This window comes from Molothrus ater, chromosome Z, assembly GCF_012460135.2.
Source record: "Molothrus ater isolate BHLD 08-10-18 breed brown headed cowbird chromosome Z, BPBGC_Mater_1.1, whole genome shotgun sequence".
In the NCBI taxonomy this organism is placed as follows: Eukaryota; Metazoa; Chordata; class Aves; order Passeriformes; family Icteridae; genus Molothrus; species Molothrus ater.
The window spans coordinates 2,760,390-2,782,858 of NC_050511.2; the positions used below are offsets into that span (position 1 = coordinate 2,760,390).

The 22,469-nt window shown below is 50.0% G+C and overlaps 1 protein-coding gene across 1 annotated transcript; it reads left to right on the forward strand.

Moving 5' to 3' along the window:
- The first annotated feature begins 972 nt into the window (after nt 1–972).
- PSTPIP2 (proline-serine-threonine phosphatase interacting protein 2) lies at nt 973–21,492 on the forward strand. The gene is made up of 15 exons (XM_036403724.1): nt 973–1,005; nt 9,443–9,543; nt 11,119–11,196; nt 12,040–12,074; nt 13,542–13,648; nt 14,352–14,414; nt 15,271–15,369; nt 16,197–16,242; nt 16,632–16,711; nt 18,476–18,574; nt 19,070–19,166; nt 19,463–19,544; nt 20,238–20,272; nt 20,570–20,627; nt 21,130–21,492. The coding sequence occupies exons 1-14, from the start codon at nt 973–975 to the stop codon at nt 20,617–20,619; spliced, it is 1,005 nt and encodes a 334-aa protein (XP_036259617.1). The 3' UTR covers nt 20,620–20,627; nt 21,130–21,492.
- Nucleotides 21,493–22,469: the final 977 nt, after the last annotated feature.

The window sequence follows — 22,469 nt, forward strand, 5'->3', positions numbered from 1 at the left end:
TGAACAGACTTATTTCAGTGAGTTGAAAATGCCTTTTTTTTTTACACTACTGGAGTGTTTTAGCTGCCCCTGTGTTCAAGCAAAAACAGCAGTTGAGTGTGGTGGGTGTGATTGAGGCATTTCAGTACACAGTGTCCGATCTTTGCTTTCATATTTTCCAGGCATTGCTCAGAGCTCCCTCATGGAGTGCCTTGTGTCAGGCAATAGCCCCTAATAAAACTGTGTGACATGGGATGTGTGTGGTGAAGGAGGCTTGTGCGTGTTCAGGAGTGGCTGGGCAGGGGCTGAGCCTGGAGCAAAGGGGGCTCAGGGGGGACCTTGTGGCTCTGCACAGCTCCTGGCAGGAGGGGACAGCTGGGGGGGTCGGGCTGTGCTCCCAGGAACAGGGACAGGAAGGAGAGGGAACGGCCTGCAGCTGTGCTAGGATAGGTTTAGATTGGATATTACAAAAGTTTCTTGACGTGCGGAGTTTTCCTGCCCTAGCACAGGCTTCCCAGGGCAGTGGTGAACTCATGCTTGGATTAAAAAGTCCTGTGGATGTGGATGTGTGGGACATGGACGGGCTTGGTAGCGCTGGGCGAATGGTTGGACTCGATGACCTTGAAGGGCTTTTGCAACCTAAGCAATTCTATGATTCCATGAAACCTTCCCAAAGTATTCCTGGAGCTCCGAGGCGGGCGGGCAGGGCGCTGCAGGTGGCCTGGGCAGGGCTGTGCAGCCGCCGGCCGAGCTGCTCCGGCTCCGCTCCCTCTGTCCTTGGGGCGCCGCTTCGGCCCGCACGGGTGGGTTTGTCCCGCAGTGCCGAGCCTGCCTTCCCCGCCGGTCCCGCCCGCCTGCCGCGGCACGTCCCGCTCCTCCACCCGCGGGCATCCCGGGGCGGGAGCACCGTGCGTGGGAGGAGACTCGGCGGGGCGGGCCGGGCCGGGCCGGGCCGGGCAGGGAGCGGCGGAGCGCGGCGGCGGCAGCAGCAGGATGCGGGAGGCGCGGTTCAGGGACAACTTCTGGGTGAGCGGGAGCACGGCGGGACCGGGACAGCGGGGACAGAGCCAGCCGGGGCCGGGGGGCGCAGCTGGAGGTGGAGGGGTCACTGCTCTCTGGTCGGAGTTGGCTCCAAAGCCAACGATCGCGGTCGTGGGGTGACTTTGCTGGATGCTCTCGGTCGATAAGCACTGGCAGAGGGTACCCAGAGAAGCTGTGGCTGCCCCTGGATCCCTGGAAATGTCTAAGGCCAGGCTGGATGGGGCTTTGGGCACCCTGGGATTGTGGAAGGTGTTCCTGCCCGTGGCAGGGGATGGAATGAAATGTGCTTTAAGGTTCCTTCCAACCCAAAACATTCTGGGATTCTGTGATCCCCAGCGAGCACTGCCCACCATGCATGTCTTGAGAGTTGTGGCTTTACAGCCTGCCCCATGCAGCTCCAAAAGAATCCCAGCAGTGGCTGCTGCCTTGCTGGAGGAAGTGAGTGCCAGGCTGAAGGGTTTGATACCATTAATTTGCCATCAGTGAACTACTTCAAGACAGCTTGGTGAAAAATGTTCTCCTCTTGTGAGCTAATCCTGGATGGGAGCAAGTCACTTGGTATGATGCTGCTGCCAGCAGTTGAGCCATGGAGGAAAACCCACAGTTCAGGGAAAACCACAATTTATTCTTTTCAGTCTGAATTATGCTTTTATAAAAGGAGAAGGGCAGGAAACCCACATATCTGCTGCAAAGCTAAAACTCTGTGGCTACTCAGTTCCTCTTGTGGTGGATCTTCATTCTAGGTATTGGTGACCAGGAAGTAAATTACCAAATTTGGTCTTTTGGGGCTGAAAATCTTCATCTGTGAACGGTGCTGCTTGGGGTTTCCCAGATGTTGCTTGGAAGCATGTCCCATCTTGTAGGACATGGGAGAGAAGCACAGGCCCCAGGAAGAGCTGGCACCAGGTTTGGGGCTCCTGAGTGTTGAGGAATAAGTGCAGAGCCTCACCCGGCATCATTAACGAGTTAACTGGCATAGCGTTGTCAAACACGTAAATCCCACACAGGTGTCAAACCTGTTGTGGAGAGTAAAGGCCAACTCTGCATCTGGCAGCTGCTTCCCAGCTATTTGTTACACAGAAGTTTTCCACAGTGCTCCCTTTGCTTCGCAGACGTGCAGAGGGGAGGTTCTGAGGGTGCTGGAGGAACCACTGTGATGGCAGAAAGGCTGAGCAGGCAGGTGACACATGGGATTGAAGAAGAGCTCCTCACCGCAGGGCTGACTTTGGCTGTTTCTGCCCGCTTTGTTCCTCTCCTGCAGTGGTGTGGTGGTTTTTGAAGGAGGATCTTGGAGGAGGGGGCTCAGTGGGAGAAAACAACAGGACAGGAGCAGCCTCCAGCTCCCAAGACAAGGAGGATCTGGGGTATTGCGTGGGGCGCTCACCCCTGCTTGACCACTTCCGAATAATCCCTGGTTCTTGCTGAGCCCCAAACCGCTGGTGCTGCCAGGGATTTTTCCAGGGTTTTGTCCTTTCTGAAGCCCGTGTGCTCCAAGCCCCCTGACTGGGGTTGGATGGGAGCGTGATGGATGTGACTCAGTGGAGAGTCTGAGGCCCTTCTGCGGTTGTTGGGCCCATGGAAAAGGCAGGTACCACTCCAAAGCAGCTGCCACACCACGTACTGGTGACTGTGCATCAGTTGGGAGGGCTGGGGAGGAGGGGTGAATAAGGATAGGAAGGGAAAAAAACAAATCAAGATGAAGTGTGGAGGGCTGCACATGCAGCTTCCACCTGCTGCTGAGTGCTGTGAGTGGGCAAGCACTTCCTCCTGCAATTTTCCTCTTAGATTGCTTTGCGTAAGGTAAAAAATAGAAGGAGAAGTCTTTGCTGAGGCAAGTGATTTCCTAGAATCATAGAAGCATTGAGCAGTTTGGGTTGGGAAAGACCTTACACACCATCTAGTCCACCACCCTGCTATGGTCAGGGACACCTTCCACGAGACCAAGTTGCTCTATGCCCTGTCCAGCCTGGCCTGGAATGCTTCCAGGGATGGTGTACCCACAGCTTGTGTGGGTAACCTCTGCCAGTGTTTTAATACCCTTACTCATAAACAATCCAAGCAATTCCTTCCCTGTATTTAATATGAATCTCCCATCTTTTTGTTTAAAACTGTAATTCCTTGTCTTATCATTACAAAGAGCTTGGTGAAGCAGTTTTTGTCTTCTGTAGGTTCTTCACTTGTCAGACAAGGTGAGACCCAGAGGGCCATTGCTGCACGATCATGGGCAGGTGGCAGATGCTGCCACACACCCACACGCTGTTCTTTAGTGGTGATGATGGCTCAGCTTCAGATCTGCTGATCTGCTGGTCCAACAAAATGTACATGTCTTCCCCCCCCCCGCCACCCCCCAAATGAACTCATCATTCCATTCTACCTGCAGAATCCCTAAATGCTGGGAAAAATGTATGTTACTCTTGTGGGAGCAAATTTGGTTAGGACAGCCTGATGAGAAGGAGGAGACTACTCCAGGGGAAGTATGCTCCAACCGATGGGACAAAGTCTAAAAAAAGTGCAAACTCTCAAAACCTAGGCCAGTTTTGGTATTGGATCTTCCAGCTTTAAAATGTGACTGGTTGTGAGTGATGACCTCCAAATTTCTTTGTGGGGATAGGAGGGTAAGGGTGAGGGTGGGCAGGCCCTGGCCCAGGGTGCCCAGAGCAGCTGTGGCTGCCCCTGGATCCCTGGAAGTGTCCCAGGCCAGGCTGGATGGGGCTTGGAGCAGTCTGGGACAGTGGAAGGTGTCCCTGCCCATGGCAGGGGCTGGAATGGGATGAGGTTTAAGGTCCCTTTCAACCTTAACCATTCTTGGATTCTGTGATTGTAGGCTAAGCTGCAGCCCACCCTTTGCTCTGTTGGAATAGCAGGGCTGTGCTTCCAGCCTCACCTGGGGATTGATTAAGTTTTAAACCCCAGCAGCTGTGGTTCCTTCAGTGGGTGCTGTGTCTGCTTCTGCACTGGCTCCTGTTCCCGGCTGGAGCTGATGGTGTGATATTCCTGATGTGCTCTGGTGGGAAAGCACTGGCCCATTGGCTCTCTGCCCTGAAGTTTGCTCATGCGCCTAGGTCTCAATACAAGATGATGAATTTTCTTGAATAAAGATATTTGCTCCCTGGCACCCCACTGCAGCTCCTGCTTGCTCAGGGACTGAAGTCCAGACATGCCTGAAGCTGAACATTTTTTGTCCTGCATGCTCTGACTCCCATGTCACTCACTCCCACAGGCCTGTGAGTGAGCTGTGCAAGACCAAAAATACCCCAGAGCTTGTGTCTGTTTGCCTTTGTCCTGCCTGTAGTGATTGCCACGAGTTGGGCAAGCCTGACATTTTGTTTTCATTTGTTTTTGCCATCTGCTCTTCTTCTTTCACTATGTGAGGTCTTTTCTTTCACTTTTTTTCACTTTCTTAGTACATGCCTTTTTTTCCACAAGCCTGTTCTCACACACATTTTGGGCAACCCAACAGCCTTGGGTCTCATCAGTGCACTTTGGTGTGGTAAAACCATATGGTAAAAATATAAAGTACATCAATGCTAAGAACCACTCTAATTCTGATCTGTGGGCTAAACAGGTTGCAGCTTGGGGAATAAAATTTTGGTAATTTTGCCTTCGACGAGGCAGTGCTCTGCTCCCTGCGGTGTTTTTAGCAATGTTGCTAAAACAACCCATGGCTGGGGGGATGCAGCCCTGGGTTCCTGGGTTTATTCCCTGGCTGCTGTCTGATGGTGGCTGTTTCACTTCCCCTTCCCCCTGCCTGTCCTTCTCTAAATGGGCACTGGCTTGGTGGAACTCGGCAGCAGCATTGTGAAATCCCCAGGTCATTGTTTCAAAGGAACAACGTGGGATTTGTGGGAAGAAGAAATTGCATCGAGGCGGAACAGTCCATGTCTTTTGGTGTCTCTGGGATGAGCGGGGATGGTGCTGGCGCAGGGGAAGGAAACTTCAAATGGAAAATTACTAATAAAAAAGCTGCCTTTTGCAGGATGCTGGTCCCAGGTGGGTGGATTTGCAGCAAGGCCTTTTCCTCCCTGCAGTGAGTTTGTCTGTCCTGTTATACCCTCCTGGTTGTGGGGACGAGCTGCAGCCTTGTGCAGCCTCTCCTCGCCCTGCTCCCTGCGGGCACCAGCATGAAGCACTTCTCTTTGTCTCAGTGGCTTCTGCAGGCACTGACTGAGCAAGGACAGCACAGCCAGCTACACTTGCACAGTGTTTCCAACTGCTTAAATAGTCACCAGCTTCTGGTGAGTTTCTCTAAACACACAAGGCTGAGGAAACATACTGGGAGCTTGGAACATAGATCCTTCAGGAGATGGTCCATGAACAAGCGCAGAGCCCCAAACCTTTTGGTTTGGGAAGATTGGGACAGACAGATGGAGGGCAGGAAGGCTCTGCAGAGGGCCCTGGACAGGCTGGATCCATGGGCTGAGGCCAATGGTGCGAGGGGCAACAAGAACAAGTGCCAGATCTTGCACTTGGGTCACCCAACCCCTGCAGCTCCAGGCTGGGCAGAGGGGCTGGAAAGGGCCCTTTGGGAAAGGCCCTGGGGGTGCTGGTGCCAGGGGCTGGACACGAGCCCAGGGTGCCCAGGGAGGCAGGAGGCCAATGGCCCCTGGGCTGTCCCAGCCAGGCTGTGACACAGCCCCAGGGCAGGGCCTGTCCCTGTGCCGGCCCTGCTGAGGCACCTCCAGTGCTGGGGACAGCTCTGGGCCCTCAGGACAAGAGAGACCCTGAGGGGCTGGAGCGTGTCCAGGGCAGGGAACGGAGCTGGGAAGGGGCTGGAGCCCCAGGAGAGGCTGAGGGAGCTGGGAAGGGGCTGAGCCTGGAGCAAAGGAGGCTCAGGGGGGCCCTTGTGGCTCTGCACAGCTCCTGCCAGGAGGGGACAGCCGGGGGGGCCGGGCTGTGCTCCAGGGAACAGGGACAGGAGCAGAGGGAACGGCCTCAGGTTGTGTAAAGTGATGTTTGGATTGGATATTAGGGAAAATTTCTTCATGGCAAGGGTTACTAATCCTAGAAAAAGGCTGCCCAGGGCAGTGGGGGAGTCCCTGTCCCCAGAGGGATTTACAAGCCATGTGGATGTGGCACTTGGGGAGATGGGTTAATGGTGAGGTGGGCAATGCTGGGGTTGGACTTAATGGTCTTAGAGGATTTCGTAATTGAAACATTTCTCCACTGTCATTTTCTTCACAGGGTGTGTCTGCAGGGGTTTTCCGTGTAAATTGGGGGTAGGAGATGGAAGTGTCAGGCTCAGCAGCTTGCTGTGACTCAGACAGGATCATGACGTGCTTTCCCATCCCCAGCAGAGCATTTTAGCCCTCCTTTTGGCTGAAAATGTAACCAAGCCCCAAAACATCACAAGCAGCACAGAAATTCCTTCTCATTATTGATTCCACTGGGCGCAAATCCAGGCAGCAGATCAGGAAGGCGGGGGGGGGGGGGGGGGTTCATGTCCTGTGAGCTTGGGAAACATCAGGTGCTGCTTTGTCACCTTGAAATCATCTGTTTGCAGTTTCCATGGGCTGTGCTCTGAATAGCACGTAGGCTCAGAGCTGTGCCCAGCAGGGAGGACCAAGACAGATGTGTGCAGGAGAATGGCAGGAGGGATCCTCATGCTCTGTTTGGGCAGGGCTTGGTGCAGCTCCCCATCTTTCATACTTGCCTTTGGGTTAGCTTATTATGGTTTTAAATCATCTTCTCTGTGCCCATGGCTCTGTGCTTGCCGTGCTGTACTTCCTCTTCCCTTGCTGTTGCCAGCCCTGCCTTTGCAGCCACAGAATCCCAGAATGGTTTGGGTTAAAAGGGACCCTCAAGACCATCTCATTCCATCCCCTGCCATGGGCAGGGACACCTTCCACTGTCCCAGGTGGCTCCAAGCCCCATCCAGCCTGGCCTGGGACACTCCCAGGGATCCAGGGGCAGCCACAGCTGCTCTGGGCACCCTGTGCCAGGACCTCACCATTTTCATAGCCAGTAATTCCGTCCCAATATCCCATCTGTCCCTGCCCTCTGGCAGTGGAAGCCATTCCCTGTGTCCTGGGAAGCCTTTCCCTGTGTCCCTGTGTCCCCCCAGACTTTGTCCCCAGTCCCTGTGCAGCTCTCCTGGAGCCCCTGTGGGCACTGGACAGGGCTCTGAGGTGTCCCTGGAGCCTTCTCCAGGCTGAGCACCCCCAGTCATGCTGGTCCTTTTGAGTCTTTCTGTGCCAAACCTGCCCAGAAGGTTTCTGCAAAGGCTGGTTTGAGACCATAAAACCCTGCCCAGCTCCATCTGGGCTGGGAGTTCCTTCCATGGAAAACTCACCTGGAGGAATTAAAAAGCCATATAAATGTGGCACTTGGGTACATGGGTAGGTGAATGGTTTGGCAGTGCTGGGGAACGTTTAGACTCTGTGATCTCGAGGGTTTTTCCAACTTAAACAATTGTGTGATTCTGTGTTTCATATAACACCTTGCACCCTGAGGTCTGGTCCTGCCTTGCGTGCTTAGGAAACACGTGCTGGAATTAAATCCTTCTAGTGTAGGAGGAAGAGTGGTAAAACAAGGAGCTTAGTGCACATTACTGATGGGTACTCCCAGTTTTCCCCTTGACCCTTCTGCCTGGCACAGGCAGCCCAAGAGTGCCTGGCAGCAGAGCAGGATGCAAGAGCCTCTGGGTGCCCCTGGGCGTGCAGTGATCAGTGGTGGGGCTCTGAGCCTCCTCTGGGCGTGCAGTGATCAGTGATGGGCTCTGAGCCTCCCCTGGGCGTGCAGTGATCAGTGATGGGCTCTGAGCCTCCCCTGGACATTCAGTGATGGGCTCTGAGCCTCCCCTGGGCGTGCAGTGATCAGTGATGGGCTCTGAGCTTCCCCTGGGTGTGCAATGATCAGTGATGGGCTCTGAGCCTCCCCTGGACATTCAGTGATGGGCTCTGAGCCTCCCCTGGGCGTGCAGTGATCAGTGATGGGGCTCTGAGCTTCCCCTGGGTGTGCAATGATCAGTGATGGGCTCTGAGCCTCCCCTGGACATTCAGTGATGGGCTCTGAGCCTCCCCTGGGCGTGCAGTGATCAGTGATGGGGCTCTGAGCCTCCCCTGGGTGTGCAGTGATCAGTGATGGGGCTCTGAGCTTCCCTCCTGCCTGGGCTTGCAGCTGTGCTTTGCATCCATTCTGTTTCCTTTGAAAGTGGGGACAGGAATTCAAGTGAGTGAGTTCCTGATCCTGTGTTTTGCAAATGTGATGAAGCCTGACCCCAGTACAGTGTTTCCTTTTCACAGACCCGGTTAGTGAAGATGTGAACCTGAGAGGTGGTTGTGGGTTTATCAGTACCTACCTCATTTTAGAGGGGCATTTGTACTTTGTAAAGGAAATTTGGTTTCTGCTTAGGTCCTGCTCCACAGTCCTGTCTTCCCATGCAAAGCTGATCTGGGATTCCTGTGGATTTTCTGCCGGTCCCACTCCATCACATCTCCCCTTCACTTCTTGCTTTCTGGTCACTGACAGTCAAGTACTTGAATAGGGAATTCCACTTAATTAAACTGTTCCTTTATCACAGATACCAGCCTTGTTCCTTCTCCTTTATTGCACCAGGAATAAATTCTTGAGAAATGCCATCTTCTGCTGCCCACACTGTTGTGCCAGATCTCTGCATACTCTTGCCCTGGCTTTGAACCATTTCCTGAATCCCTCCATCCTGCCACAATCCTATTCAGGCTTCTTGGTAACCTTTCGTGGCTTTTGTTTCCTGTTGCTGAGTTTCATACCTGCTCCTACTATTGCTCCCTTTTCTGCAGCCATGCATAGGAATGGGGAAAGAACAGGGTAGACTAAGTCAGCCTACATCCTTGCTGCTTTTTCCTTTTTCTTTTTCTTTTTCTTTTTCTTTTTCTTTTTCTTTTTCTTTTTCTTTTTCTTTTTCTTTTTCTTTTTCTTTTTCTTTTTCTTTTTCTTTTTCTTTTTCTTTTTCTTTTTCTTTTTCTTTTTCTTTTTCTTTTTCTTTTTCTTTTTTTCTTCTTACTTCTTTCTTCCTTTTTCCTTTTCCTTTTCCTTTTCCTTTTCCTTTTCCTTTTCCTTTTCCTTTTCCTTTTCCTTTTCCTTTTCCTTTTCCTTTTCCTTTTCCTTTTCCTTTTCCTTTTCCTTTTCCTTTTCCTTTTCCTTTTCCTTTTCCTTTTTTTCTACATGCATACATGCAATATATGTTTTTAAGGAATAATTTGGAAGAAGATGACCCTTCAGAATCTATGGCAAGTGTGAGTGGCATAGATGTACCTTGTCTCAAATTGCCACCACTGTTCTCATTCTGAAGCCTCTCCCACCCCTAAAATAACATATTTTATTTCATAAAGAGGCACTTAGACGCTTGCTCCCCCTGATCCGTGGCCTGTGCAAATGCCTCTGGAGGTGGCAGGGGCCATGGATTGCACTGGCAGGGACATGACTCCTGCTCCTGTGTTTTCAGAGCACAGACCTGACCAGCACAGTTGGCTACGACAGCATCATTCAGCACCTGAACGATGGCAGGAAGAACTGCAAAGAGTTTGAAGACTTTCTGAAGGAAAGGTAGGGAGCTGCCTCTGGAGCAGGCTGGGTGGAGCCTGGGAGCGGTGCTGTGGCACTGCTCCGTCTCCTGGTGTTCCCAGTTTGATTTCTGCCACATTTAACTGATGCTAAAAGGCTGTCCCATGACGTTCACCTTGCTGTTTGCCTTGCAGAAGATCAGGTTAGAAGATCTTGACCCAGGAGAGCCATGGCTTTGTCCTGTCTTTGTCTCTGTGCATTATGAACACCCCACAGATTCAGTGTTAAAAAGTGGTAGGGTTAGGTACTGCCATTAAGAGGAGATGACATAAGCAGAGGTTGTGTGGCTGGTGATGACCTGGCCATGTATTTTATCTTTGGGGTTAACCTGATTAGCAGTGGCTAAATATGAAGAGCATTGTAGAACACTCTACATTGAATTAATGTCATTTTGGTAACGACAGCTGGGGAAAACCAACCTCTGACTGCACAACTTGGTACAGAGCATCCTGGAACAAACAAAATGTGTATGAACAGGAGGAGAGCTGCACTTTAAAGTGTCTGATGCACCTACATCTGTTCAGGCTGTAATCCCACGTTCCAGGAAAATTTGGACCTTCCACATGAGGAAGTGGACCCTGAGAACCAAGTCTCGCTCATCAGTGACAATGCAGAGTGCCAAAAGCCTCCTCTACACCCTGTGCCCTCTTTGGCCTTGAAGGAGGTGTGGGTTGCCACTGAAGTGTCTGGCCAGGAGGAGATCAGAGGCTGGGCCTGGATTTTCCACTCTCTGGACTTGGCCCAGTTGTCCAGCAGAGTTCCAGCTATGGAAAATATGCCTGCTGGATGTTTTGTCTCAAACAAAGTTCATAGGAATGTTGCTAGGTATATAAAAAAAAATCAATCTATAATACATTTTTTTTTTTCAATTTCCCTATTAGCTTCTGGAGTTTTTAGAGTTAAGGTAGGTGAATTTCATTGCCAGACTCCAGAAATCAACCACACAGAGGTCTCCATGTGTGTTGGTAGTTAAGGCATTTTAGAAAGTTGTTTGTTTTATCCAGTGGATGTTTTAATGGCAGCCTCTAGCAATACTTGTTCCTTTCTGCTGGCCACATGGAGAGAACTACATTTGACCAAGCAATTCCAGCCCTGGTTGTCTGTAGTGATTTAAAAAAAACAAAGAACTGGTTATTCTTACACTGCAGCACAGGAGCTCTCTTTTCCTCCTTCCTTTCTTCCAAGAGGGGGAGATAATATGGTCTCTCAGAGATGTTATTTATGTCACCTTACGAGGTTGGTCACTTTTTCAGATGCTTTCCCTAAGGATTATTGCCAGGTGCAGAGAGTACTTACTGCCACACATAGATGGGATGTAGGGAAGGAATTCCTGGCTGTGAGGGTGGTGGGACCCTCTCTGGCACAGTTTGTCCAGAGCAGCTGTGGCTGCCCCATCCTGGCAGTGTCCAAGGCAGGTTGGACAGGGCTTGGAGCACCCTGAGGTAGTGGAAAATGTCCTTGCCCATGGCAGAGGGTAGAACAGGATGAACTTTCAGGTCCCTTCCATCCCAAACCAATTGATGATTTCTCTCTTTGATGTCTCTCTTTCCTCAACAGAGCAATTATAGAAGAAAAATATGGCAAGGAGCTCATTAACTTGTCGAAGAAGAAGCCCTGTGGGCAGACAGAGCTGAAGTAAGTTCACAGTTGCTTTTATGGGTGTCCCTGAAGGAGGAAGAGAAGGAAGGAAGCTGTGAGACAAAACAGAATTGAAACGGGACTCAGACATTCAGAAGACGAGCCGAAATCATTCTCATGAATGAGCAGTGCTCAGTTGGGTTCTAATTGGCTTTGAGCTGGAGCCCACCAAGTTCCCCTTAGCCACAAATTAACCAAAGCACTGTTAGATGCTCAGGGGGATGTGGGCTGGTGGGTCAGCAGAAGGCTGGGGATCATGAGACCTTGGGTTACCTCCGGACAGGTTTTGTAGCCAGAGGGAAGTACAGGTACTTCCCTGACTCAAACCATGCACATCTTTAGAGCCCAGAATGCTGTGGCCACCACGGCTTGCTCCATTTCCCAAGTGATCCTCAGTGCCTTCTGCTTTCTCCTTTATTTCTGCACTTTATACACGCCCTGGTCATTTACTTACAGTTTCATACTGAGGTGTCACTTAAAATGTTTCTGCCATCTTTACTGTGCAATATTAACAGGAAGGAAAGCTCCCTATTTTTCCAACCACTGGCAACCACACCATGTTGAAATTATCCCAAATGATGGTTTTAGGAGGTTGCCAAAAGCATTTGTGAAACTTTGAATTTTTAATAGCATCCAGTGTACAGAAAGGTGTAAAACCAAGTGAACTATGTTGTACCTGCTGAGAGGGGAAAAAGCTGGAGGTACTAAGAGGAATAAATAAATGTGCTTTGAATTCTTTGGCCATTGTTGAGAGAGCTCTGTTTTGGAAGAGGTGCTATGCTGTGCCTGTGCCTGACTCTGCTTCTCCACTCTTTCTAATGCCCTGCTTGTGTTTTTCAGCACGCTGAAGAGATCCCTTGATGTTTTCAAGCAACGTAAGTAATTATTTGTGTTTGCCAGGACAGTAAAGCCTGAAGGCAGCTGCTTGGGAAGAAAACAGCAGAGAAATCTCTAAAGCTGTGCAGTGCTGAGGCCAGGCAAAGGCTGTACTGCTGGCCTGGTTCATCCCAGTGTGTGGGGCTTGGGACAGAGTGAGCCAGCACATGTGTGGGAGAGGAGACCCACAGGGCATCATTTTGGGATCTCTTGGGCTTTCAGATCTGGCTGCAGCTCAGAGATCATGTTTATGTTATGGATAGGAAGCTGTGCACAGGAAACTCATCTAGAGTTTGTTGGACAGGCTTGTCCTCTTCACAAACACACCGTAACTCACATCTTGAACCTGGGACAGCTCTGGGCCCTCAGGACAAGAGAGACCCTGAGGGGCTGGAGCGTGTCCAGGGCAGGGAACGGAGCTGGGAAGGGGCTGGAGCCCCAGGAGAGGCTGAGGGAGCTGGGAAGGGGCTGAGCCTGGAGCAAAGGAGGCTCAGGGGGCCCTTGTGGCTCTGCACAGCTCCTGACAGGAGGGGACAGCCGGGGGGATTGGGCTGTGCTCCAGGGAACAGGGACAGGAGCAGAGGGAACGGCTTCAGTCTGGGCATGGGGAAGTTTAGATTGAATATTAGGGAAATTTTCTCATGGAAAAAGTTGTCCAGGCCTGGCACAGCTGCCCAGGGCAGTGGGGGAGTCCCTGTCCCCAGAGGGATTTAAAAATGGTATACATGTGGCACTTGGGGACGTGGGTCCGTGGTGGCCTTGGCAGTGCTGGGGGAATGGTTGAACTTGGGGATCTTAAGATGGCTTTTCCAGCCTAAATGATTGTGTGATTCTAAGTGGAGCATCTAAAAGATGGTGCTTTGCCCACTGTACATTGTCACGGTCACATCCTGCCGTGGTACCGTCAGACAGCCCCTGGAGGATGAGCACTCTGCTGTCCTGTGCCCAGTCCATCCCCTGCCTGATCCAGGTTTCTTTGCTGCCCCTGTGGGCCTCCCTAACAGGGCTCTGCCCTCACCACTGCTGACAGTTCACAGCTGTGGATTTGGAGCAGCTTTGGGGGCTGAATCAGGAGCTGCCATTTGGCTCTGCTCCCTTGGTGGATCCTGAGGGTGTTTCACAGTGTGGCCACCTTGCCTTCAGCCAGAGGAGCCTGAGGTTATTTTAGCCTTCATTTTTCTGTGCTCCAAGCTGCTGCCTGCTGGGCCTGGGGCAGAGCAATGTGTTGAAACATGCCCAGATTTACCTGTGTGAGGGGGAGAGTTTTCTCAAACTGAGGAGCAGGTCCCAGCAGGACTGATCCTTGCATTGGTGAGCGCTGCTTGGAGGCTGCTTCAAACAAGCTGGAGCTTTTTCACATTTCTGAAAGGGGACGTGTGGTGTGCTCTAAGTTGACTTGAGAAACAGTCTCTTTAGGAATATATATATATATATATATTAGTAATGAATTTGTTTTCTCTTTGCAGAGATAGACAATGTGGGACAAGGTCACATCCAGCTGGCACAAACCCTTCGGGAGGAAGCAAAGAAGATGGAGGATTTCAGGGAAAAGCAAAAGCTGCATCGGAAGAAGGTCAGGCATGGTGGGAAGATGTGCCTTCCTGCAGGGTGTTGATCCTGCCCCAGCCAGGGGCTGATCCCGGTGCTGTCTCATGCCGTGTCCCAGCCCCTGCCACACCCCCAGTGCCTGTGCTGCTGGGAAGTGCTCAGCTCCTTCCTATGTGTTGTAACTGTGTTGAACTGTGTAGTAACCTCCAACTTCCTTCTTCTCACTTCCACATCTTCATCGTGTGTGTTTTGGGGCCAGCCACAGCACTGGAATGTTTTTAAAACATTTGTTTATAGGGCTGTATGATCTCCATAGGGGCTGCTAAAATGGCCAAGACTTTTAACTTCTTCTGGCTTGAGATGGCTTTGTCTAGAAAACCAGGGAAAACTGCTAGAACCAGGGACTGGTTTGGACCTAGCAGAGAGGAGTGGGCTTCCCAGTTTTGCCAGAGTCTGTGAAGATGGTACAGTGCTATATATTGCTAGGATTTAGTTTGTAGAGCTCCTTTGCATACACAAAAGCTACAGTTGCCTGCAGTTCAAGGCTCAGGCAGAAGCACAAAAGATGTGTTTTGTGAAGATGATTCGGGTGGATGAAGGCCTTTAAACACATCTCAGTGTGGTGTGTGGCTCTTCCTCTTGTAAGCCACGCAGTATGTGACTTCCATCAAAGTCCTGGAGCTTTGATGGTCAGTGATGTGCTGACCGCAGGTCTGTTGTCTTCACAGATAGAGCTGATAATGGAGGCCATTCACAAAAACAGGAATCTTCAGTACAAGAAGACCATGGAGGTAAGGCAAATGTGCTGCTGTTTCTTGCCATGTGAGTTAATGCTGCTCCACACACAGACACAGAGCACTGGGACAGGCTTAAATGAGAGGGGTTTCCTCCTCTGCTATGACTCTGTGACTCTGCTGTGTCTGTATGAGTGGTGTGCACGGTGTGCTCAGAAACAGTGAAGAGCACACCAAGGACAAGGCCAGTGGTAGCCTTGCAGGGTTGGATACAAATGGTTTAGAATCAGAGAATTATTTAGGTTGTAAAGCCTCTAAGATGCTTGAGTCCAACCATTTTCCCAGCACTGCCAAGCCCACCACTAACCTGTCTCCCCAAGGGCCACATCCACACCTTTTTTGAGCACTTCCATGGATGGTGACTGCACCACTGCCCTGGGCAGCCTGTTCCAGGGCATGAAAACCCTTTCTGTGAAGAAGTTTCTCTGAATATCTACTCAAAACCTCCTCTGATGCAACTTGAGGCCACTTCCTCTCCTCTTGTCTCTTGTTCCCTGGGAGCACAGCCCAACCCCCATCTGGCTGTCCCCTCCTGTCAGGAGCTGTGCAGAGCCACAAGGGCCCCCCTGAGCCTCCTTTGCTCCAGGCTCAGCCCCTGCCCAGCTCCTTCAGCTGCTTCTCATCACACTCATGCTCCTGCCTGTTCCCCAGCCCTTCCCTGAACATGCCCTTGATTGCCAGAAGCTTTTCACCCCAGCCCAAGAGCAGCCTGCCTTGCAAGGCTTTTCCCAAGCTGCAGGGCACCTTTTGTGCCGTTCCCTGCTCTGCAGGCAGGCTGTTCCCTTGCAGGCTGAGCTTTTTGCCCCGGAGGTGTGTCTGCATCAAACATCTGTGTGTGTGGTGTCTGTCCCAGGCCAAGCGTCTGTACGAGCAGCGCTGCCGCGACAAGGACGAGGCGGAGCAGGCCGTGCACCGCAACGCCAACCTGGTCACGCAGAAGCAGCAGGAGAAGGTATGGGCAGGCATTCAGCCCTGCAAGAGCCTGAATGAGGGGTGCAGGACTCCAGGCAGCTCTCCAAAATGCAGTTTATTCCATCCAAGAGGTTACAGCAGTCCAGGGTCGTGGGTGACAGAGCTGTGCCCACAGCTGTCAGCTCCAGCTGCAGGCAGGCCTGGAGCCCTTTGGTTTAGGTTACAGTGCATTATAGACTTTTCTTTACTGAGCATCTTAATGCAGTAGAACCAATCTATACCTTAACTATTATCTATAGCCTATCATAACTACTATAATTATCATATTCATGTTACTATTCTCCAATCACTACAAGTCAGTACATTACAATTTAAGCTAGAAGATGTTTTTCAGTTTTCTTGCAGTGGAAAATTCTGAGACCTTTTTTCTACTTGAAACATTTGCTGACTTGTTTGCCTGTGCTATCTTTCTGCTTGGTAAAAAACATTTTCTTATTTGAAGTGGGTTTGTCCTTTGCTGTAAGCCATAAAACCCCCTTCTAACTAACATACCCTTTGCCTCCTTGGTTAGCCAGTAAGACTGGCTCAGCAATTCTTTTCTTCTATATCAAAACTTGCTTCCATCTCTACTCCTTCTTCAGATTCTACATTTAAAAATTCTTCTGCTAAGCACTCATATCTGTGAGACTTTCTTGTCAAACTTTCATCCTTCCCAGCAGGCCGTGGCGTGGGGGGGGAAAGGGATGTGTTTTATTGCAGCTTGCATGCCCCAGCTCTTGTTCCAGTTCTGGGTTTGGGGTGAGATGGGGAGGCTGGTGATGCACACAGCCTCTTCTTCACCTTCCTTTTCTCTCCCGGTTTTGGCAGCTGTTCCTGAAGCTGGCTCAGACGAAATCAGCACTGGAGGACACTGGTGAGTGTGGAAATGCCATGTTGGGAGGGCGAGGGGCAGGGGGTTGTGAAGCTGTGGCACAGCTCGTGGATGAGCTCCAGCTCTTGGGTCAGGCATGACTCCTTGGGAACACATTCCCAAGATAGCAGCAGTGGGCAATGTCCCTGGAGAAACCTGCATGATCCCACTAAAGCCATGTCCTTCTGCTTTATCCCTGATCTCCCACCCTTTTCAGCCTTTTCCCCAGCCCTAGAATTACCTTCTAGCAAAGGGATTTTTTTAATGAATGTTAATCACGGAATCACAGAATCATAAAATTATTTGGTTTGGAAGGGACCTTAAAGGTCATCTCATTCCAACCCCACTGAAGGGCAGAGGCACCTTCAGCCAAAATATGATTTGTCTCACAGACAGGAGTTACCAGCAGAGTGTGACCACAATGGAGAAGATCCGGGACGAGTGGCAGAACGAGCACATCAAAGCTTGTGAGGTAAATGCCCCTAAACACCTCCACGTGGCAGCATGGTCCTCTGGGTTTGCAATCCTGGCTGCAGGGCTCAGGGACAGTGCAGATTTCCTGGTTTTCCCCTGGCAGTGAAGCAGCAGGATGTATTGCAGCTAACCATGTGTGTGTGTGTCAAGCATGGCTTCTGGATTCAAGGCCCCATTGCTCCAAGGTTTCTGCTCTCATTTTATTATTTTTATTTTTTCCACCATCTTCTAAAATTGACAGAGTCAAGGTAGTGACATTTTTGCCCACTACCTGCTTGCATGGGTGGCATGGCTGTCATCTTGGAGAGCTGTGGTCACCTCTGCATACTCAGTAACCCCAGGCCATATGTCCTGGAGCCTCAACAACACCTTTGTTGCTCAGAAGACTGAGCAACTGTCTGAAACTCTAGAAGACTTTACATGACTTTTCAGCAGAGGCTGGTGGTGGCTGGGGATGCAGGTGAAGCCATCTCCACATGCACACTGTGCCAAGAGCTCTTCACCTGGTGTCTCACAGACCATGCAGTAGTGTGGGAACCTCTCTGACAGGGTATATCAGCTGAAGCAGACAGCCTCACAGGGAAGTGGTCCAGCAGGGATTTCCAGCACACGCTGGGGAATTCCAGACTGGTTACAAGAGGGCTGAACAGCTGCTCTGCTGCTGGCCTGTGATCTGTGACCAAGGGGTGGACAGAGACTGCAAAGACAGATTTTATCTCAGATCTGCTTCAGGCTTGCAACCAGCTTTCCCATGCCCAGCTGTGCTGATCCCTTCCAAGTTACCTCTCTTCAGGCTGCTATTCCAATTTTCCCTTTTGAACTGAATTTTCTGTCTGTTCTGTGTGGTGTGCGTGGGTGTCTCTGTGCTGGTGTGCTTTTGGTGTCTTCTCTGGAAGCCTCTAGGATGGGGACACAGTTTAGTGGTGGCTTGGCAGTGCTGGGTTAGTGTTTGGACTCAATGCTCTTAGACAGCTTTTCCAACCCTAATGGTTCTGTGGTGGGGAGTGGAAAGCAGCAGTTTCACTTTTGCAGATGGATGATGTGGAAGTTTTCCCCTCCATGTGTTGCAAAGGTCATAAGTGGTAACAAGTGTGGATGTTCATGGGAATGTGTAAAAACATGTGAAATTGATTGAGGTGTACCAGACAGCAGATTTCAAAAGGAAAAGGGACTGCTTGGAAAAGGGCTAGGCAGGAAAGAAACAGAAACACCTCTGTTTTCATACATCCTCTTTGTTTTTTAATTGCTCCATATCTGGAACATGGAAATGTTAAAAAAAACCAAACATGTACATGTGACACCTGGGAGAATGTGTTAGTGATGGCCTTGGCAGTGCAGGAGTAATGGTGAGATTTGATGATCTTAGAGGGCTTTTCCAATCTAAATTATTCTGGGATTTAAGGGTACCCTTGGTAAGGGAAGTGGGCTGGGACCACAGGGGCACAGGATACTTTGGGAACCTGTACTGCCTTTAGGAAGCTGGCTTGGTCTCCCCAGAGATAGAAGTGTGCTGGGTGGTCCCCTCCACATTAGTCTTGCAGATTTTCCAAGCCTGGTACATCACCTGGATGCATAGAGGGATTATTTCTGCTCTGGACAAGCTGGAGGACTCACACCTTCCTTGCTTCCTGCAGAAGACCTACACCAACTGCTCCTGGCAGTTAGCTTTGTTGTGGCACGTGGGGGTGGGAAGCAATCAGGACAGAAGAGATTTGCCCTCATTTTGAAGATGTTATGGACAGTTTTGTCTGTGCTGTTTCAGTTCTTTGAGACTCAGGAGTGCGAGCGGATCAACTATTTCCGTAATGCCCTCTGGCTCCACGTCAACCAGCTCTCCCTGGGCTGTGTCCAGAATGATGAGGTACCTCAACTCAAAACCTTCATTTTTCTGTGTAGAAAGCAAAGCCCAGTTTGTTTCCCTGTGCACCAGGGTGGGTTACATCTGAGTTGGCCCTTGATTGACCACAGACACCAGCGTGAGTGGGGAAAAGCAGAAGGATTGGCCAAAACTCTTGCAAATGAAGTTTTCTCCGGGATTTCCACACTTTTTGAGGGTGGGCAGGCCCTGGCACGGGTTGCCCAGAGAAACTGTGGTTGCCCCTGGATCCCTGGAAATGTCCAAGGCCAGGCTGGACAGGGCTTGGAGCAACCTGGGATAGTGGAAGGTATCCCTGCCTGTGTTGGGGTGGAATGGGATGGGCTTCAAATTTCCTTTCCAATCAAACTATTCTGGGATTCTGTGATTCCCCTGATGCTGGAGTGAGTACTGGGCTTTCACCCTATGTGTGGTAAGCAAAGGGAAAAACCTTGTTTTTTGACCTGATGTATACAAATGCACTTTATTTCCCTTTTGCAGAAATACGAGGAAATCCGCAAGAGTTTAGAAATGTGCAGCATTGAGAAGGATGTTGATTTTTTTGTAAATTTACGCAAAACTGGAAGTTTGGCTCCAGGTAAGAGCTTAGTAGAATCTCAGAAAGTAGTGCTGACTGCTCTGTACTCCTCATGGAGCTGGCTGCTCTGGTCAGCATCATTTTGTGTGCAGAAAACACTCATTTTGCATTTCATTCACTGCCTTGCAACACTAGTCTCTGCCACTTTTGACAGCCCCTGGAGATCATAGTCTCAAATTTTTTTAGTTTCCTATCAGGCATTTTCTCAGAGAGGGGAAAGACTTAGCAGCTGAATGTTGGTAAAGTATTTTATGTCTGTGAGAGGCTTATATTTTACTACTGTCAACTTTTCCTAGCTCCTGTTGTTTATGAAAACTACTATAATGCCCAGAGAAATGTGACTCCTGCGAGAAGTTCAGCTCCTGTGCCTATATCAAGGTGAGGTACAACTGCAATTGTTATTGCAGATGATTCTCACTCTCCCAAAACAGGCATAATTTGTTCCTTTCAGTCTATTGGAAACTGGACTTAAAGGTATTAGAGGACAATATTTGCTTGCATGGCTCATGATGTGACATGTCACCAAGACAGATCACAGGAGGAGATCTGAGGAGAATTAAAAGCATTTGTGGGTGGAGGGAGAAACTTCAGAGCTGGATTCACTCTCGTGGGACAGAAGCTGGGCAGGGAGGACATGGTGAAGGGTTTTTCTGTCAGGGGCAAGATGATGACTGGGGCCAAGACTCATACTAAGGATGAATTGGCACTTTGGCTGCCCCACTGAGAGAGGAGTCATGTCCAATTACGGCTTCCTGATGTCTCACTCTGAGCAAAGTCACGTTAAAAGACATGCCCTGAGGCTCACTTGCCAATTTTTCCCTGAGTCAGTGCTTTCTGGTTATTTTTTCCTCTTCCCCACTGTGTCAGGTTCAATTCCTGTGTTTTCCAAGTGGGCTGTGGGTGGTGAGCCCACCATGACTTGCCTTGTCAGGTCTCCATAAAGCCCAAGCTGGACAAACCTCCTTCCCTCCCACCAGCTCTGGGGGGACAGCTGGAGGGTGCAGAACCAGGGCAAAGGGAGTCCCTTAGCCATGCAAATCCTCAGCTCTGTGTTTGTTTCCTTCTGTGCAGGAGGGGACCTCTGCCCACCCCGACCAATGCACCAGGTGAGTTACTGCTTCATGGGCTTTCTGAACATGGGAGCTTTCACTTCAGCCCTTGCCCAAAATCCCTTTCCAGCTCCCTTAAACCCCCTTTAGGCACTGGAAGGAACTCTCAGGTCTCCTTGGAGCCTTCCCTTCTCCAAGTGAACACTCCCAGCTCTCCCAGCCTTGCTTGAACCTCATTCACTCATTCACTTTAACATGGATGGCCAGTGTGTGGTGCTTCTGCTCTGTTTAAAGTCACATAATGAGCACTTCTCATAGGAAACCTGAGGGGATTTTTTGTGCTCTGTGTTTCAGGGGAGCCTGATTATGCCACAGTTGATGGCTACAGCTTGGTACATTTCTAACAGTCACAGTGAGTACCCACTTTTGATGAAATGAGGCTTAAAAGAAAGAGGGAAAGGAATTTTTTACCTGGGCAGATAGTAATATGACAGGGGAGAATGATTTATACTAAAAGAGGGTAGATTTAGGTCAGCTAGAAGGGAGAAATTCTTCCCTGAGAGGGTGGGGAGGCCCTGGCAGAGGCTACCTGGACAAGCTGTGACTGCCCCATCCCTGGAAGTGTCCAAGGCCAGGTTGGACAGGGCTTGGAATAATCTGGGCTAGTGGAAGGTGTCCCTGCCCATGGAATTAGATGGTCCTGATGGTCCATTCCAACCCAAACCATTCTGGCATTCTGTAAGAAAGGATTTACTATGAGATGAAGCTACACAGAGGAGGGATTAGAGAAAAAAGGCCATTGGTTAAGGACTGACATTTTGAGGTGACTAATTAGAAGTGACACTCCTGTCAGCCCTCCCATCATTTGTCTGAGCTGTAGCTGTGGTTTAGACACTGCTGATCCTGTTCTCTAGGTTTTCCAGAAGGCAGAAGACACTGTTGGTCTGACCAGCGTGGCAGAGATGGTGTTTTCAGTTATTCCCAGACACACAGAGCTGAAGTGCTTCTGCTTTTCAAGAGAATATTTGAGGACTACGATAATTATTTGTACATTCAGAAAGCGCTTACTAAAAACCTGTGCCTTTGATCAGCAAACTCCTTGGATGGATCTGCACACTCAGAGGAGGAAAAGGACCAGACACAGGGGTCACCTGTGTCGGAAGAAGGTTTTGATTGGAAGTTCTTCTAAAGTGTAGCCATCTAGAAAGTCTGGGGCCTCCCACTCTCTGTATAACTAAGAGGTTGTCTGTGCTGAGAGGAGTCCTGCACGATGCTTTGGGCACGCTGGCTTGTGTCCAGGGTATGTGCATCCCTCTCAGATCTCAGGTTTTGCCTGTTCCTAAAGGCTCTTGCCTGTACCTAAGGTCTTTCATTAGTGGGGATTAAACTTTAGGTGAAATTTAGGTAAAATTTTAGGTCATTTAGGTGAAATTTTACTCATATCTCTCAGAAATCTTACTTAGAGGGGCACCAGCAGTTGCACCATGTATCTGGCTTAGGTGTAGCTGTGCTCCAGGCTTAAGTGGAAGCTGCTTTGCATCTACCCAGGGAGGGGCTGTGTCACATCCAACCTGCTGGGAGGTCCCAGGAAGGTTCTAAGGAATTTATTCAACTCTTCCAGCCACCTCTCTGATGAGGGTCTTGTGGGCTTTTAGGTTTATCAGGTTGCTCCTGGTAAGCTCTGGAGACCAGGCTGGATGGGGCTTGGAGCCACCTGGTCTAGTGGAATGTGTCCCTGCCCATAAGAGGGAGTTGGAACTGATGCCTTTTTGGGACTACCTAAAAACAGAGTCCAGACAAAATTAAGGGAATAAAAAGTTATATTTATTGAAGGGCCTTCAGGAACATTTTGGGCAGACAAAGCCCCCCAGAAAATGGACAGTGGGTCATGGGTTTTCACATTTTTGTAAGTTCGGTCTGTTTGCATATTGGGGGTTAATCTTCCAATTACAGCTTCAGGTAATTAAATCATTTACCCCAAGTTTGCTGCCTCTCAACTCACTTTTGTTTATGTTTCTCAGGGCCTGAGACAGTAAGGAGTCCTTGAGAGGCCTAGAGAGGAATTGTTTTGTCTGACCAAAATGGAAAAGCAGTAGCTAACACTCCATATGGAGTTTAGGGTTATACACTAAAGAATTGCAGGATTACAAATATTTGCAAAATATAAAAGGTAAAATCCTAAGGCATCAGAACTAGGTGGTCTTTAAGGTCCCTTCCAACCCAAACCATCCTGGGATTCTCTGATTCTATGATT